The sequence below is a fragment of the Hyposmocoma kahamanoa genome, unplaced genomic scaffold (assembly GCF_003589595.1).
Source record: "Hyposmocoma kahamanoa isolate Upper Pololo Valley unplaced genomic scaffold, ASM358959v1 92, whole genome shotgun sequence".
NCBI lineage: Eukaryota > Metazoa > Arthropoda > Insecta > Lepidoptera > Cosmopterigidae > Hyposmocoma > Hyposmocoma kahamanoa.
Window position 1 is genome coordinate 21,825,084 of NW_020654748.1, and position 18,235 is coordinate 21,843,318.

General features: G+C 36.7%; 2 protein-coding genes across 2 annotated transcripts in view; one reads left to right on the plus strand and one right to left on the minus strand.

The window, feature by feature from the left end:
• Nucleotides 1-384: 384 nt before the first annotated feature.
• Nucleotides 385-2,544, minus strand: LOC113236555 (arrestin homolog). Its single transcript, XM_026472689.1, has 6 exons — nt 2,356-2,544; nt 2,078-2,284; nt 1,870-2,001; nt 1,437-1,788; nt 1,150-1,344; nt 385-999 (listed from the first exon to the last, which is right to left on the minus strand). Exons 1-6 carry the CDS (start codon nt 2,542-2,544, stop codon nt 851-853), a joined length of 1,224 nt encoding a protein of 407 aa, XP_026328474.1. The 3' UTR covers nt 385-850.
• A 359-nt stretch (nt 2,545-2,903) lies between these two features.
• The window catches only part of LOC113236556 (peroxisomal targeting signal 2 receptor), a 17,503-nt gene continuing 2,171 nt past the window's right edge, over nt 2,904-18,235 (plus strand). Inside the window, exons 1-7 of the mRNA XM_026472690.1 lie at nt 2,904-3,073; nt 3,446-3,659; nt 9,017-9,199; nt 11,015-11,200; nt 11,270-11,387; nt 13,231-13,315; nt 13,901-14,064. Of these exons, the coding sequence (XP_026328475.1) occupies nt 3,459-3,659; nt 9,017-9,199; nt 11,015-11,200; nt 11,270-11,387; nt 13,231-13,315; nt 13,901-14,060 (933 nt within the window). The 5' untranslated portion in view covers nt 2,904-3,073; nt 3,446-3,458 and the 3' untranslated portion in view covers nt 14,061-14,064. The remainder of the gene's footprint in view (nt 3,074-3,445; nt 3,660-9,016; nt 9,200-11,014; nt 11,201-11,269; nt 11,388-13,230; nt 13,316-13,900; nt 14,065-18,235) is intronic.

Below are 18,235 nucleotides of genomic sequence, written 5' to 3' on the forward strand. Positions count from 1 at the left end.
CGAATGCACCGAAAGCAGATAAACACACTTTTCAAGTCAGTTTTGTCTAATAAAAAAGTTTTTCAAAAATTTTCACTGCAAAATCGCTCAACATTTTCTAATAGAATCAGTGTGTGTTCAAAAATTTTTATGCCTTTGTATTAACGAGGAGCATTTACAAACGGACGAGAATAAATAGGGCGGGACTTCAAACCCTTTTTTTTATCGAATGACAATAACGTATGCAAATGCAGACATGACTTCTATTGCATCGAAGTACGATGTCAGTGATGCACAGGTCGTTCTTGTGGCTACTTCGGAACATTACAAATTTGTATAGAGATTAAGTTATAAAATAAAGACAGTGATTCCTGGTGATATATTTATTATAATATTAAAATTTTAGTTTACAATAATAAAATAAGGTAAGGGGTTTATATTCCATAATGCCAATTGTTACATAAATAATTTAAATTAAAAAAATTCGCATGAAGTATAATTTTATATACAATTTCCGAAGTATATTGAATGGATATAACAAAGTATTAAATGAATATTACGTGAAAAGGAGAATAATTTAATATTATAAAGACAATAATAAGTATTAAGACGTGAAAGTGGACAATGACGAAGTTCTATAATAACTTTTCAACTATGCATTTGCAGAGAGAGTAAACACTTCATCTGGTGTGGCCATTAATGCAGTTAAAAATTATAACATGAACTCTAATGCAGACTTTTTTCATAACTAAACAGGGATTTATTTGCACAAATTAAATGTTTCGTAGTTGCTTGCTTAGTTTCTTTTTTTTAAGTTTTCTTTAAAATTATTCATTTTTTTGTTTTTGTTGGGTTACTTTTAGGATGACATTTATTCAGGCTCGTTCATCCTAAGGCGAGCGAAGTCCTCAAACACGATATTGTCTTCCTCCTCGTTGGTGTATAGAGAATTCTCGTAGCGATGTCTTTCGATGGATTGCATCTTCTTCATCGCGTTAAAGCGCTGGCGTTCAACGGTGCCTAGAGCAATGTATACTTAATTAATTTCCCTTAAATATTAATCAATACGGAGAAAAGAACGGCCATCTTGGCAAATTATCAATTTTAATAATTATAAACAACTTTAAAAACTTAAATGACTGTATAATTTTCTTTGTGTTGAAATATTACCTTCAGCTGGATGCAGTAGCTTGAATGGCACATCGGTTACGAGCTCTCCGCCTAGAGTTCCGCAGTTAAGCTTTACTCGGACGGAGTAAGAAACCACAATACCAATGGCATCAGCTGGGCATTTGCCTTCCACTACCAAGGTAGAGCTGGCCAGGTTCACATCATCTTCCTTCAGGTGGCCGTCCAGAGCCACGCCTGTTACAAAAAGTGTATAGTTGAAATCGTTTTTGGTAACCTACCCAAGAAGTGCGTGTAATTTAACGCGTAGAGTTATTCCAAATACAAACCGCGGATGTCTTTGTTGCTGCGAGCCAATGGAACCAGGTAGAAGGTCTTCGACAAACTTGCTCCAGGTGTGATAGGGCAGCCTTCACGGCTTTCTAAAGAGGCAACATGGCGGCTAAATTGAGAGTTGATCATAGTAATCTCAACGTGTTGCACGACCATGCAGCGAATATTCCTCACAGCTTTCCGTGAGTTGTTGGAAACAATGATGTTCGCTGCAATCTTCTCGCCATGGTAGTAGATCTCACGATCTAAGGTCACTTCAAGGTTGATCTTGCCATTGCTGAAGGTGAATCCCTTGCTCACAAGAGAGCTTGGGAGACGGCGACCGCGAGAAGAAGGTGCGTGTTGCAGCTAAATATGAAAATCAGTAAGTTGGCTTAACGTATTTGGAACTGTAACTTTAAACTAATAATAGACTGAAAAATTCTTCACCTTCTTGATAGCAAGAGTAACAGAGCTACGCTTGTGGCTCTTCTGATCTTCATTCTCAGCAACATAAGTCCTCACGCAGTACTCAACTCCCATAGGTTTGCCTTGATCTTCCTCGGCAGGTTGCAGAGTTACCTATTCAATAGTTTACTTTTATCAAAAACTCTAGTTGGAGTGATATTTGTTATTTGAACCAATTTGAAAATTTTACCGAGCTAGGCGCCATCTCAGGGAAATTGAAGGTGAAAGGGAAGGCGTTAGGGCCAAGCTTCTTCAGCAACTTCTCTTGCACAGGAGTCAGTTCCATCTTCGAGTTAATCATTGGGACGACTTGGTCCTGGCCAATCACCATTTCCTTGGAAAACTTCACACCCATCACCTCATCTTCCTCCCTACCATAGCGGTACGTCGTCACAAGCTAAACAAGAAATTGGATATTATTAATCACTGCACTTGTTTAGAATCGCACTGAAGCACTTCACTTTGTACCTGACTATAAATTTTTCTTCCTTTCAGGTACTCGGTGTCAACAACCACGACTCCATCAACGGGATCGCAGTAATCCATATGATCAATGAAGTCGCGTTTGCCAAGGTACACCGTAATTTTTCCATTGGGAGTTGTTTTCTTGAAAACTTTTACAGCAACCACGAAAGCTAGGGAAATGTAGTCAAGCATTTTGCTTGATTTTTAAAATCAAATTGTTTGAAATTGGGAAGCACAGGGAATTTATAAAAAGTTTTGGAGTTAGCGGAGTGTGAAAGTTTTGAAGCGTTCACCAGAAATGACATTCGTAAAAAATATTGCTCTTATATAGAGGAACATGTGAGGTTTCTTGAATGAAATAACGACATAATAGGATTTGGATGTAGGATGTGGGAGTTCAAATAGGATTAAAAGTCGCATGACGATGACGCATCGTTTGTTTAGTCGTATTTAAATCGATTTGGCGCATCACTAAACAACTTTCTGAACGTTACCCCAACACCATTCGTCGTTTTGACGTACAATTTGTTTGACATTTGAAGATCCGACCGAAATAATTTTATTGGGGTATTTTTGACTATATTTCACTTTGTTATTAATAAGCTGAAAAATCTGATTCTATAGGCTAATTAGAATCCTATTAGAGATGCAGACAGTCACGTGTACTGAAAGTAAACACCCCTACGTCAGCAAATTAGGCAGAAAATGTAACTAAAACTCTGTGAGTTCCTTCATTGTTTTCTTTTGATTTTACAGTTTTTTAGGTATAAGAGAGTATATTAAAATTTCTACAGACATTTAAGTAGGCTGTAGAACTAAATAACCTCCCCTTTGATTGTATTTGAAAACAAAATTACTCTGTTCTTTGCCTTGGTTAGCATATTATTAAGCAGTGTTTCGAAGCCATTTTATGGTACACATTAACTACGTAAAGCCTACACATTGCAATTGAAGACTGGTATTATGGAAAACTGGTGAATAAGCTATAGGTGAAGGCTGAAAGTTAATAATGCAGTCTTTAAACATTTTTGTCCACATCATTTGTGTTTTGTGGAAAAATATGAAGTTGTTTAGCAATTTTTCAATTTCGCAGCTATACAATCGCAATGCCGACATTCCTGACTCCAGGACGGCATGGGTACAGTGTGCGGTTCTCGCGCACCAGGCCTGACGCGCTCGCAGTCGCCACTAGTCAGTATTACGGGCTTGCTGGTGGAGGAACACTGTTCTTTCTAGAACTAGCTCCTGATGGTACTACCTTATTGGAGTTACAGAAGTTGGAGTGGAGCGATGGACTATTTGATGTGGTAAGACAATGTTGTAAACACATGGGCAATATTTGGGTTAGTTTTCTCTACCTAAATTTGGTGGCAATTTTTATTATTGAACTAACTATTTTATGATAATATTCTACAATATTTAAATAATAGAAATTGTCACCGAAGTTAGGTAAAAAAATCTTACTTAAAAATTATCTACATATTATTCTTATTATTGTTAGGGTGGGATTACATAGGTTGTGCAGCCTTATATCACCACAACTAGTAATTTACTTATTTCGGCCACTGAGGAGTAATGCTCACATTACTACGTTCCGGTTTTGAACAGTAGGAGTGCTAGTGAAATTACAGGCACATGGGACTTGTCAACTTATGTTTTAGGGTGATGGGCGCAAAGGCAGTGCCCCTCAGATATTTATGATTTAATGCTTTAAAGCTCTTAGTGGCACTGCAACCGTCATTACCACAGAGTACAGCTTGTTCATCCTATCACATGGTATGGTATGGTAGGATTTTCTTTTTACTTCTTTCGATGGGAAGAACGCTTGCCCAGGGTTTACGGACACTCATCACTAGGCTACAGGGGCATATTATATATATACTTATACTATTTATTAGGATACTTTTGCTGCTGTAATATTTAAGTCAATTTGACACCAGCAACTAACACTACATTAAGTTAAAAATTGAGTACACAAAAGGAACCATGCAACGTACCATTCTTTTCATGTACATCTGGTGCACCCTACTCTGGTGCAACTACCTTGTGCAAATTAGAAAATCCTTTCACAATGGCAAGCATACGTTTATGCTATCAATATGATAAGAAGAAAAATTTATTGAATAAGTAAACTTTTCACCAGAGCCCATAATAGTGTGGATTGTGTGCCTATGTGTTCCTGGGTCCTATAACTAGATTTTTATACTGTTGTCATAGTTGCACATGCAAAGCAATCAACGCCATTAAACACTTAATATTCATTTATTTATCTCGTCAATAAGCATACATTTAACTTCTAGATCCTTTGAAAGATGTTGTTTATGAGATGAATGAGGTATTAATTGACAACATCTACAGTCACATAATGGATTGTACAGTTACTGCCATCAGGAAGCCGTCATTGACCTTCAGCGACCAAACTAGGAACACATTAGTAGGCACCCACTCCATGTACGTGATAGTGAAAGTGTATGTAAATACATTCATGGATTAGCAAGCTGTAATGTATTAGAATAATTTAACGAATACAATCAATCGAGTGCAAATAATTACGTGTTCTTCTTGTCGTTTCAAAGGCGTACACTATAATGCTTGCTGTCGTGAAATGTTTTGCCAATCGGCGTAACATTCATGCTGATAATGTTGCCTCGGATGCGTCAGACGTACAGGATAGGAATGGTAAGTCGTGCGGGGAGGCTCTGTTCGTGCACCCCATTACGTGTTAAGCGACCCAAATTTCAATATTATCATTTTCTTTAACATTGAATTATCACAATTTAATTAAAGCCGCCGGTGACGATTTTTGAAAACAGTGAGCCATATAGAAGAAAATGTTGCAAATACAGGAAATTCTTTTTTAAATTTCTTAGGTAAGCTTTTGAGAATTATTTAGTAAGGACACTTTGATACTGGAAGCACAAAGTTTCTAAACTACATTCTAATCTTAGTGGTCTATAGCGCTTAGCCAGTGTTTACACCCTCTCCTTAGGGAAGATGTATGATACATGCCCAGCAGTGAGACATCAACGATACAGTCAAATACATGTGACTTTATTACATTCTAGCTTCCTACATTGTTATAACAACTTTATGAGAACCGCCTTACTATGGCTTCGGAGTGGTTATGTGTAATCTCTAGCGTCAGCTCTTAACAGGCTTATTGAACCTTTTATAGACAATTGACTTAAGTCATTGAAACTGTTTTCGTCATGTTTAATTTGTGTTTTTGTGTATTAACAGATTATTGTTGATTATTTTCATAACAACTTTGTTTCGTCAATAGTATTTTATGCAATTCTTATATCTTAAAGCCGAGTACCGTGTTTAGGCCATAGGTACGAGATTTTAAGACCTAATTATGAAATGATTGGTTACAATACTTTTTCTACGAGTAAATAAAATAATGAAATACAATCAATAATAAAATTAATGTATATTTTCATAACAATCCATGACAACAAACTCAGCTTTTTTAATAAATTTTCACCCATTTATTTGGGTACATACTTAATACATATTATTGGGGAAATACAGCCTTTTCATATATTTACACGAAAGCGAATCAAACGCCACAAAACAAAAAACCAAAAAATATAATAGAATCTTTTTTTATAAAAGTTTATGGCCTGGTTGCAAGACCTTTAGGCCAATTTAACCAATCAGGAGGCAGTAGAGCGTTCGCGTAGCGTCATATTTGATAGTTTATTGAGCAAAAATACGACTTTATTTATTTTAAACTTTACGAGTACCATAGATAATAGAATTTTGGTTCAGAATTAAAGTTAGTGCCTTTGAGGAGTAAAAAAACATAATTTAGGTCAATATATCGACAGATATATTCTAGATTATCTATCAGTCATCATCTGCCTATCGCAGTCCACTGCTAGACATAGGCCTCTCCCAATGTGCGCCATTTCACCCGGTCCTCAGCTTGCCGTATCCATGTGCTGCCAGCAGCCTTTCACGGATTGTCACTATCTATCTATCTATCTTTCATTATTATTATTTCCTTAATGGCGGCCACTGGGCTTAGGCAGCAGCAAGCAAGGTATTTATTTTTGGAACCACTTCTTTGACGGACTGCTGTCGTGGAAATCATACCTGAGGTGAAAAAAACAATCACTGACTAACAAAAAACTAGATCATAATAATATTAGAGCAAATAAAATCACACAAAATGTTAATAGAGGGAAAATACACATAATTCCTTAGAAGGGATATTTATTTGAAAGACAGAAAGAGAACTGTTTATTACACAAGCGCAGACACGCATATAAACAAAACAACAGAGGAACAATAATAGTAATTATAATAAATCAAAATTAATTTTTTTAGGCCCTCGGAGAAGCGAGTTTAAAATAAATAATGATACAATAGTAATAATAATAAAAGAATTAAAAAAAAACAATAATAATTTAAATAATTGATAATGCAGTAGGTACCTAATTCACCGTCATGCGTGTCGTGGCTGGTGCAATCGGGACTTGCTCAGCTTTAGCCACAAAAAGGCTTTTTTTAAACCGTTTCGTGGCGCTGATTTTCAGCAATCCAAAGCGAGTGAGCCACTGACAACAATACATAACTCAACAATAAATAAATAAACAGATAAGAAATCCGACATAATAGGTAGTGTACATACAACTACATACACATGAGAAATACTTATAATATGTAAATAACGTATATCAATAAAATAAACTTAAATTCGAATATTTTTATACAAATTTGATAATATATGAAATGTAAAGGTAATTTTGTGAAGTATTTATTACGGAAAAGAAACAATCTGTTACTGGTAGCATTCTGTTACCCGTACATATATATAAAGTTTGGGGACTTTTTGGCTCACCGCCCACTTAGGCAAGATAAAAAAAATTTAATGCCCACCACCACAAGAAATAATTGAAAACCAATATTTTTTATGTCAACTTAACATAAATAATCACAAGGAAAAAGTTATATATGTATGTAGAGTACTTTATATAGATAATTCAGGTTTGTTTTTCAAATGTGATAGCACCCCCTGGACAGCATCAACACCCCCCTATTGGTTCCAAGGCCCCTACCCTAGGACACTTCAGCGCCCACTGGGTAGGGATCACTCTGGGAAACTATGATTTCACCTATTTTCTTATTATAAGAATGACAATAAACGCCTTGTCCTCTTGAAGTACAAAAATAATATAACTATATGCAATTGAACAAAATAAACAATACGTGTATTAAATATTAGATACAACATTACTGACATTGCAATTCATTCCAAAGTGCCATAATCAGTAAGTACAGAATAAATAATTACGTTTCATTGTAGAGCTGTGAAATTAGTCAATGTCTTAGGCTACTCCAGAAATTTAATTCGGCATGCGTTTACATCACAAGTCAATTTAGAAAGAGCTAACAAAATTACACAACAAGTTATTTCTGTCATTTTTTGTGAAAGAGGCAGCACTGGAATATAAAACTGCTTTAGTTTGCTTTTAACAGCATAGATGCCAATGTCAGAGTATTTTTTATGACACCACGAAACAGGACAAGTAAGTCGTGGTGGTAAGCGACATGCCTGTCCATAACAGTTGCAGTGCTATACAGGGCTTTAAATCACAAAGATCTGGGGGCACTTCCACTGCCGTCTCCCTGAGATATAAGTTGACAAGTCCCATGTGCCTGTAATGTAAAATGAATTATATATATTAATATTATATATTAATTGTCATTTATTAAAAGGAATTCAATTTAAAATTACCTAATAATAATATTTCTTGTCATATAGTACATTGTTTTCTTGTATAGTACATAACTGTAGTAAGAGTTCAGAGAATTCAGGCACTTTACGTGACACAGGCAGAAGAACTTTCGTTTTAGAACCCAGTTTGTAAAAAGATTATTCAAGTTTCTTTACGTATTGTCTCATCTTTATCATTGCATTGTTTTTTTGCGGGAAGAGGAATGAATATTCTTTGATTTCTAAGATTGACATTGGCTTGACACGTTTGGATACGTCTCTGATACAAACTCACGGCGCGACATTGTTAGCGGTAGCACTTTGTGGTTCCAATTCATTTTATTAACCGACTTCAAAAACGGAGGAGGTTCTCAATTCGACTGTATGTTCTTTTTTTTAGTATGTATGTTACGCGATAACTCCGGTATTGGCGAACCGATTTTCATGATTATTTTTTGTTGGAAAGAGGGTATTTCCATAGTGGTCCCATTTCGAAGAAAATCATCCACCTCAAAGGGTGGCTGTTCACGCATGAAGATTCATTTTTATAAATAGCGCCTAACTTTAATTTAGGAGCAATTACTTTTAGCAATTATTTAGTTGATTTTGCTATTTCTCCAATTCAAGGCGTTTTTCTCTCGATATACTTTGAGTAGTGTCGTAGTGAGAACCTATTTTTATTATCTCCAGTGTCAATTCCTGTATAGTGGCGAACTAGGGGATATTTCAATGAAACTTAGCAAGTAATTCCACGTACTTTTGAGGTCGGTTTTTTTAGTACTCTGTACTGAGATTATAAATATCAAGACCTATATGTGTATATTTCTCAAAATAATTGTTGTGGTTATTATTACTTTGAACCCTCTCTACACGCTGCAGTTGATATTGTTGTAAGGTATTAAGTTGAAGGCATGTTGTAGGGTATGAATTTGTGTTCAGACATGGTCGGGCACATCAGACGGTGCGGCGGCATGCGGCGCAGGCGATGGCGCAGTGGTCGTATGGCGCGTGGGCGTGTCCGCGCCGTTGCGCGTGTTCCGCGGACACAGCGGCGAGGTATGCAGCGTGGACTGGCCTAGGGCGCATCTGCTCAGCGCCAGCTGGGACACCACCGTGCGACTGGTGAGATATTTCCACATAGTGTGGTTTGGGTGGTATAGATTTGACCTTTATGCTGAAGTTAGTACCTCTGCTATGAGTACATGACGTTGATAGGCGCTAGCGTAAAATATTTGTCAACTTTGTATAAAGTAATTGTTCGCAAGAACTAACTTTGTGTAAATAATAGAGTTGCCACGAATATTCAGTTACTACTCGGCTTATTTTTTGCTATTGGGTCGAATGTCGAAATATTATTCGGCCTGCCGAATATCGAATTAAAAAACCGGAGGAAGAGATAAGAAAAAACAAACAACATGGATTTTTTATTAATGCTACCGCATACATTGTAAAAGCGTGATTGCTCGTTTCTTTACCTGAAGGATCGAAGAAAATGTAATTTACGTAAAAAAATATTTTTCGAAGAGATCAAAAAACTTGCATTTCAAATGAAAACTACTAACTACCTGCACGTAGTTTACTCATGACGAAATAAACACTAACAAAATCAAGTACTTGTTATTTGCAAATAAAATACAATTACGTTTTTGAAAGTTAACCAAACTGAAGTGAAATATTCAATTAATTTATTCATGAACTAAGAACATATATATTGTAAGCTTGTACATTTTAGTTGTTTTTTCGTTTCATTGTTCAAAATTATTTATCATAACATTTATAACTGAAGTTTATACTTAAGTGATTTTTTCGTCGTGGCTTAACCAGGCCGAATAGCGAATAGTATTCGGCCAATATTCCGCTATTCGGACACACCCTTGGTCGAATATGCGGTATACTATTAATTGCAATACAAGTAAATAAATATTTGTATGCGGTAGCTAATATATAATACAATAACAACTTACTGTAATGTCATGGTAGACGTACTGTACGTTCTTGCAGTATTGCGTACCTAATTTATCATGGCTGTTTTTATGAACGGGTTAACGGGATTGATTTTTTATATATATTCACACATCAAAAGTGTCTAGAGATCAAGGTATTGTTTGTACATATTTGAATACATATTAAAATTAAATAAAAATATCTGTATAAATTTATTAAATTATTTGTTTATTTTTAAATTATGACATTGACCAAATAAACAATTGGTGTTATAACATTAATTAAAAACCTGATTTTCAGTAATTGGCAAAAACGTATATCGGGTACGTTTGACCTAGACACTTGATGTGTGTATATAATTTTTTGGACACAATCTTACCTGATATTATGATATGGTGAAGCCTGCATGCGAAGATGGTTGACAACCCCTTCCCACAATCACTATGGTCAAAACTTTTCTCAGAGAGCCCTGCTTAGTAGTGGAACGTATAATAGGTTGATGAAACAAGGCTACAGGGTAATAGCCTAGCAGTGGCGAGGCGTTCGTGTAGCTCGATTTTAACCGGCTCGCCTAAAATTTTCCACGTATTATCAAATACTACATTTTGTGCTCAATTTTATGTGTAGAATAAGTTAACCAGTGAAATGAAGTATACTAGTACCTGTGTGCTAGTAATTTCTATGTATGTGTCGGTAGGGCGCCACTTATTTTTAAGGGAAGTGCTTTTTGATTATCACTAATATCAGGTTTCTTACCACGGTATGACTTCTTTTTATTTTCCCGATATTTCGGAACGGTTGCACGCTCCATGGTCACGAGTTGACTCAAAAAGAAGTCATACCGTGGTAAGACACTTGATATTAGTGGTAATCATTTAGTGAATAACCACGGAAGTGTTTTTTGTTTTGCTCTGGCTTTACTAACTACAATTTTCACCTAGCTGCGAAAATGTAATGGTTGTTTAAGTCTCTTTGGTATTATGACCGTTTCAGTGGGACCCGGACCGCGAAGCGTGTCTCAGCACTTTCGCAGGTCACTCGCAGCTGGTCTACACGGCAGTATTTTCCCCCCATTCACCGGCTACGTTCGCATCGGTATCTGGCGACGGCCACCTCAAGCTGTGGTCGTGTACTGAGCCATCCCGACCCGCGGCGGTCGTCAAAGCACACGAGGCTGAGGTGAGTGACCTTTATCCCGTCTGGATTGGGTTCTGTTTGCTACGTTCCGATATCGTGGTCGTGCTGCAGGTGCTGTCGTGCGACTGGAGTCGCGCGGAGACGCACGCGCTGGCCACTGCTGGCTCGGACGGGCTGGTGCGCGGCTGGGACCTGCGCCGGCTCACGGCGCCCATGTTCACGCTCAAGGGTGAGTTTTAATAACCGTGTACAAATTCATAGGTAAGTAGTAAATACTTCCCTGGACGAACTCTTTCGCAAGAGGCTCTACTGTTACTAAATACTTGACTGTTATTAAATAATTTATTTAAATAGTCCCGCAAACGCTAATGAGTCAGAATGTCGATAGGTAGGAATATCGTATAGAATTGTAGTTTCTTCACTATTTTTGAGTAGCATGTATAGTTTATAGTACCGTAGTTTATATTGTCCGAGATACCTAGATTCAAAAGGTGTTTATTATATGGTTATTCATTGACAGGGTGCCATCGTTAAGTGTGCCCAGGCGATTGTTCCATAAATATAAGAGATATCAAAAAGCTTTAAACTGATGTCGATGAAATGATTCTTACATGAAACTGAGTCGATCAGCACTAAAAAAAAATATCAATTTTATCCATTTTTATGAACAACTCACACTTGACCAAATAATTGACTATGCCATTATATTTTTTATTTATTACTTTATTTATAGCAATTTTGTATCTTGTGTATCTGCTAACTCATTGTTACCTCTTACAGTAGGAAAACTAAAACCTCTCTACGAATGTCATATTAAATGTATGGGAGTGGTTAATGTCAAAACTGTGGATATGTCTAGTTTTATTTTTTTTAAAGTTATTGATGTCGATTTAGTCATTAGGTAACGTACTTTCGATATCTGTTTAAAACTTTTTTGATATCTCTTATATTTATGGAATAATCCCCTGGGCATGCTTAACGATTACACCCTGTATAGTATATTTTTTAATTTTTTTAATTCAAATGTAAGTGTGCATTTTGAATATGAAAAAACACGTGTTCATTGGTTAAAATAAATAAGTAACAACATGGACCAGTATAAAATTCGTCACCTTTGCACGCTGGACCTTCAGTTTAACAGCCTCTGTGGCCGAACGGTTAACATGCTGGACTGCCACGTAGAGGTCCCGGGTTCGATTCCCGGGCCGGGAGAAATATTAATATGACCTACATTTATTTATCTCGTTAGTTTGGGTGTAAATTGTCCATGGCACCCTCGCACTAGAGAAACCCTGTATCGCGGTAAGCGTTCGACCACGGAGGCAGTAATGTGTGTGAATTTTCAAGTGTGTGTGTCATTCTTATTATTATTAATTAATAGACTATCTGGAAAACCCAAGGGTCGGCAGCCACCTTGCCCATTGCATTATCATAGCCATACAAAGTGAGAATGTTGCCAGGATCTTGGGCACCTTACCGCTTTAATTCTAGTTTTAGTTTCTTGTATTACAGCTTTTATTGTACCTTACGTATTTTAAACTAGTTGATACATATTAACTAAAAATAACGTATAACTCACATATTTAAGTCGAACCATGAGATTCCGTCACCGCCGCGGAATCTCATGATTAAGGACCACGAATTGGTTCGAAACATGTCGAGCAAAAATTTGACTTAAATACGTGAGTTATCCGTTAATTTTAGTTAATATGTCTGAGTCTCACGGGGGGTTTCTATTTAAAATAGTTGATACATAGGCAGATATAGGGTCGCACATAAGTCAAAAAAGTATTTCTTTTTTTAAATTATAATTATTATATTTTTTGTGTTCTTTATAATGTTGGAAGATGTGAAGAATGATATGCGGAGCATATAATACGGATAAGAATGATGTATGGAGAGTTTGTGCGTTATTAGTTAATACTAATTTATTATTGAGTTGTTTCTAAACTGTCTTAATGAATTAATTGATTTTGAGAGAGGCCACTGTTATAGAAAGTCATCGAAATGCAATTGTTGATGAACGCGTATAAGTACAATGCAATTAATTATTCGATTTTATATTATTTCAGGTTGCGAATGCGCTGTTAGAAGAGTCCAATTTTCGCCGCACGCGCCTTCTGTCATCGCGGCAGTGTCTTATGATTTCACAACGAGGTATTTTCTTGTCATAATGTAGAATAACTATATTATTGTTTTCGCGAAAATGAAGTTTACATGGCGATGTTTTCTTTAATGATAAAAGCGAGTAATTGGTGAATTAAATTCCACCTGATTTGAAATATGTAGTGGTGCAACACTTTATTGTCATTACACCTCCGAAGTAGGACTGAACGTCGTATTCTAGAACTCTACTCAATGCTCAAGTCAGGATTTGAGTATGGTTCAAAGCACTCGAAATCATACTCAAGTACCTGCCATTAGGGTCGTGCTTGTGTTTCCACTGCAATCCTAACTTGAGCATTGAATAGAGTTCTAGAATACTAGGGGTCGTGTTGTACTTCAGACAACAAAAAAATCTGTTATACGATTTTTGGCATTACAATCATATTTTTCGATTTTTCTTATATGCATATAAACTATTATTATAAACATATAAATTACTTTTATAAAGAGATTAACTACTTTTATAACGCGATAAATTTCTTTTATAACGAGATATATAGTAGGTAAGTTACTTAAGCTTATGTGCGTGCAATCTAAAAAATCCATTGTGAATAAAAAAAATAAAATGCGTATTAGGATATGGGACCTGAAGCGCGGCTGCGAGCCCCTGGAGACGATCAGGCACCACTCAGAGTTCACATACGGCCTGGACTGGAACGCGCTGCGGCCGCCGCAGATCGCTGACTGTGGCTGGGACTCGCTGGTGCACGTATTCACGCCAAGGTGCCTTGCCTGAGCAGGTACTGTATGACCTTGTAGTCTAACCTTGGCGAAATTATTAGATTTAGATTTATATTACAGATTTATTAGATTTAGATAAAATTTTAGTAGCAATAGAGCTCCTTGTGAATGTGTTCGTCCAGGGAAGTACTGCCAGCGTTCTGTATTCCGGTTTGGAAGGATAAGGGTGCTGGTGAAATTACAGGCACATGGGACTTGTTAACTGTGTGTGAAAAATATGTGGCAAGGTGACGGGCGCAGTGGCAGTGCCACTGTTATGGACAGGCGTGTAGCTTGCCATCAGGCGCTTGACTTGTTGTTATATATACACTTGGTATTATATATAAAAAAACACAATTGATAAGTAAATGAAAGAAAAAAAGTAATAATATAATAATAATAATAATAAAATTGTTTATTAAGTAACATAATGTACAGAGAAAACTAAAGACTACTTATGCGATTTAATGTAAAAATAACACATGTACCTGAAATAGGAAATTCCTGTATTTCAGGTAAAAAGTACTACTAATTATAAACGATACTGTTAATATTATAAATACTTTTTAGGAGAATGTTATGAAATAAAATTAAACAATAAATTGCCAATCAATAAAATGTACACCTAAACACGATAACATTTATTTTACGATAATAAATAAATTCTCTGTATCCTCATAGGACATATTTTGAAGAGCTTCTTGGAGAATTTTCTTTACTTTAAAGCAACAGAAATTATAAATGGAATATTTGGCGTTTAATTTATTGTACAAAAATGGTCCAAGAAACACAAAAAATCTTGAAATAAAAGTATATTTTGGTGATATAATTTTGGGGCAGACAATATCTTTTCGTCTTTTATCAGTGTTTTCAGTAATATATGGGAGCAATATGTGCTGTTTGAGGACTGTGGACTTAATAAATAATTACCTTACAGTTAATACTTTACATGACTTATACAGAAGGTTATAAAGTAATAAAATAACGTATGAACTAACATGATCGTAGTTTTGCGAAAATGGCACCTAATCACTTCGTTAGTTGATAATTTGTTCTAAAATTTACTTGTAAAATGAAAACTTTTGCTGTTGTGCTTGTTGTTGTTGAGAAATTATAGTAATAAATTAAACAATTCATCGTTCCTGAGGTGACAACAGCAAAACTTTTATAAATTTGGAGAAAATCAGAATCCGGATTTGAACCCACGGCCGATGCTTGATAGGCGGTTAGGTCAAACCACTAAGCAACCACGACTTGAAATTTAGAATTTTGTTTTCTATTGTGTTTAAAAGTGGTTATTTATTTATTTATTTATTTATGTACAAATGGCGGACTTAATGCCATAACGCATTCTCTACCAGTCAACCATTGGGCCAAACAGAAAAAAACAAAAGGTTGGTGCTACACTTAAAACAGAACAAATGTCATAAGCCTAAATTTTATGGTTAACTTATACAGTATAACGCGCTCCCGCTCCGTGTAAGACAAGCTCAGACCAAATTATCTTTCAAGCGCATGTTGCGCAAGCATCTGTTTGACAATTGTCAAAATTAAGACACTGTATAATGTTGCTTTTGGGTACATATATCATATTATTTATTATTATAATATATATGTAAGTTTATTATGTATGTATAATAAGTATGTTTATAGCATGTTATTTATTTATACCATACAAATTATCGATTAGTTTTCTAGTATATTGTCCTTCTTGTTTAAGTGTAGCACCAACCTATTGTGTTTTTTTTTTCTGTTTGGCCCAATGGTTGACTGGTAGAGAATGCCTTAAGGCATTAAGTCCGCCACTTGTACTTCAGTGTATTGTACAATAAAGTTTAAATAAATAAATATAAAATAAACATAATACAGCATAAACATACTCAATATATATAATATTAATTAATAATATATAAGTAACTAGATGCCGCGCGATGCGCCGGGCCGCTAAAGCGGCCCGCGAGGGCTTTCTTTATATCTGGTGACAAATTGGGAGTTGAACTTTATATTTCAGTAGACAATCCTCTTTGGTTGAATTTGGGTGGGAGGGAGCAGGATTAGATAGATAGATAGATAAAATCTTTATTCGGTTACTGGCTGATCCAGTTTAGTTACATGTAGGGGTAGTTGGTATAATCGCGTCAAGTCGTATCTTTAAATATCTTAGAACAATCCACTCGTATATCATTGACAGCTGCGAAGAGTCAGAGAGGAAAGTCAATTGTTTATGGCGGCCATTTTGAATTTGCCATATTGGAAAATTTTTGATCCCAGTAGAACCTGACCAGGGTCCTTGACATATTTTGTTTGAAAGTCATACACCGCCATTTTGTTTTTCGAATTTTGAATTTTTTTCACTTCCGGTAGAAACTGCCCAGGTTGTGGATGAACATTTGTTTGGAGACTTTGAGCCAAGACGTATACATTGGCCAGGCAGCTGTGGTCTTACCTGATGCGGAGCATATTTTGAAGGTTTCGATACTTTTTCATATTCACTAAGTCCGTCCGACTATAATTACTCTACATCATTTCTACCCACCCGCCTGTATTCTGGGAGAAAAATGACGCCAAAGAGCAGACAATTCACATGTATGGCGGCCATCTGCGCGGGCCGCGAGGGCTTTCTTTATATCTTGTGGCAAATTGGGAGTTGAACTTTATATTTCAGTAGAATCCTCTTTAGTTAAGTTAGAGTGGGAGTGATCTGCGACGATTCAGAAAAGTCAATTGTTTATGGCGGCCATCTTAGAAAATAACGGAATCCAAATTTCGTTCACAGATACATACTATGAGCCTCCATACACGATCGGGTATCAAATTTCAGTCGGATCGGAGAACTTTTATTTCGGGCCGCCATTTTGAGTCCGCCATCTTGAAAATTTTTTTTACTTGCAGTTGGCTTGTTCTATTCTGTACATTTGTTTGAGCGCCTCACGTCTATCTCCAAACCTCGCCGAGATGTAGGCCTCGGAACACAGTGAACGGTAGAAAATGTATGGCGGTCATATTGGAAAATGGTGGAAACGAAAATTTGACCGCAAATTCCTATTACTGTCACCCGAATATGGAAAAATGTTAAATTTCAGCCGGAGCACCTTTTCACCGGGCCGCCATCTTGAATCGGCCATTTTGAAAAAATAATTTCGAAAGCCAGTTAGACCCTGTCACCGTCTACGATATTAGTTTGAACACGATTTACCTATCTCCAATAGTTTCCGAGATACAGGCCCCCGAAATTTGAATGGCGGCCATTTTGTTCTTCGAATTTCGGATTTTTTTCACTCCCAGTAGAAACTGCCCAGGGTGTGGATAAACATTTGTTTGGAGACTTTGAGCCAAGACGCATACTTTGGCCGGGCAGCTGGGGTCCTACCTGATGCGGAGCATATTTTGAAGGTTTCGATACTTTTTCATATTCACTAAGTCCGTCCGAGTATAATTCCTCTACATCATTTTTACCCACCCGCCCGTATTCTGGGAGAAAAATGACGCCAAAAAGCAGACAATTTACATGTATGGCGGCCATCTTGAAAAATGGCGAAATCGAAATTTCGATTCGAGATTTGTATTGCAGACTCCCATTCACGACCACACGGAAATTTGAACCGGATCGGAGCACTTTTATTTTGGGTCCCAATTTTGGGTCGGCCATTTTGAAAAAAATTTGTCACCGGCAGTTGACCCCCGTCGCCCTCTATGACATTTGGTCGAGCACCTTCCGCCTATCTTCAATATTTGCCGAGCTACAACGCTCTAAAATTTGTATGGCGGCCATCTTGCTTATTCGAATTTCGAATTTTTTTCACTTCCGGTAGAAACTGACCAAGATGGCGGCCATTTTTAGTTTGACGACCCTGCCGGTAGGTGTTATACTTTAGCCGCGCAGCCGGGGTCCCACCTGATGCAATCCATTTTTCGCAGGTTTCGGATTTTTCTGGTATTCACTGGAACCATCCGACCACGACTCCCGTACATCATTTTTACCCACCGCGACTCCTTCTGGGAGAACAACTATCTAAATCACTGGGCCAGTCAGTCAGTGGTAATCGAGCTATATATACAATACTTTTGAAATATTTCTTTACCACCAATTGGCTCTTACCATCTTCTATCATATTTGTTTGAACGTGCTTCACCTATCTTCAATACTCGCCGAGATGTAGGCCTCGAAACACATTAGACGGTAGAAAATGT

What these genes read in the sequence shown, in the direction of transcription:
- LOC113236555 (XM_026472689.1), bottom strand. Translation starts at nt 2,544, where the DNA reads ATGCTTGACTACATTTCCCTAGCTTTCGTGGTTGCTGTAAAAGTTTTC. An exon ending in GAAGAAAAATTTATAGTCAG is followed by an intron (nt 2,285 to 2,355) that starts GTACAAAGTGAA and finishes TTTCTTGTTTAG; the next exon opens with CTTGTGACGACGTACCGCTA. An exon ending in GCTACTGCATCCAGCTGAAG is followed by an intron (nt 1,000 to 1,149) that starts GTAATATTTCAA and finishes ACATTGCTCTAG; the next exon opens with GCACCGTTGAACGCCAGCGC.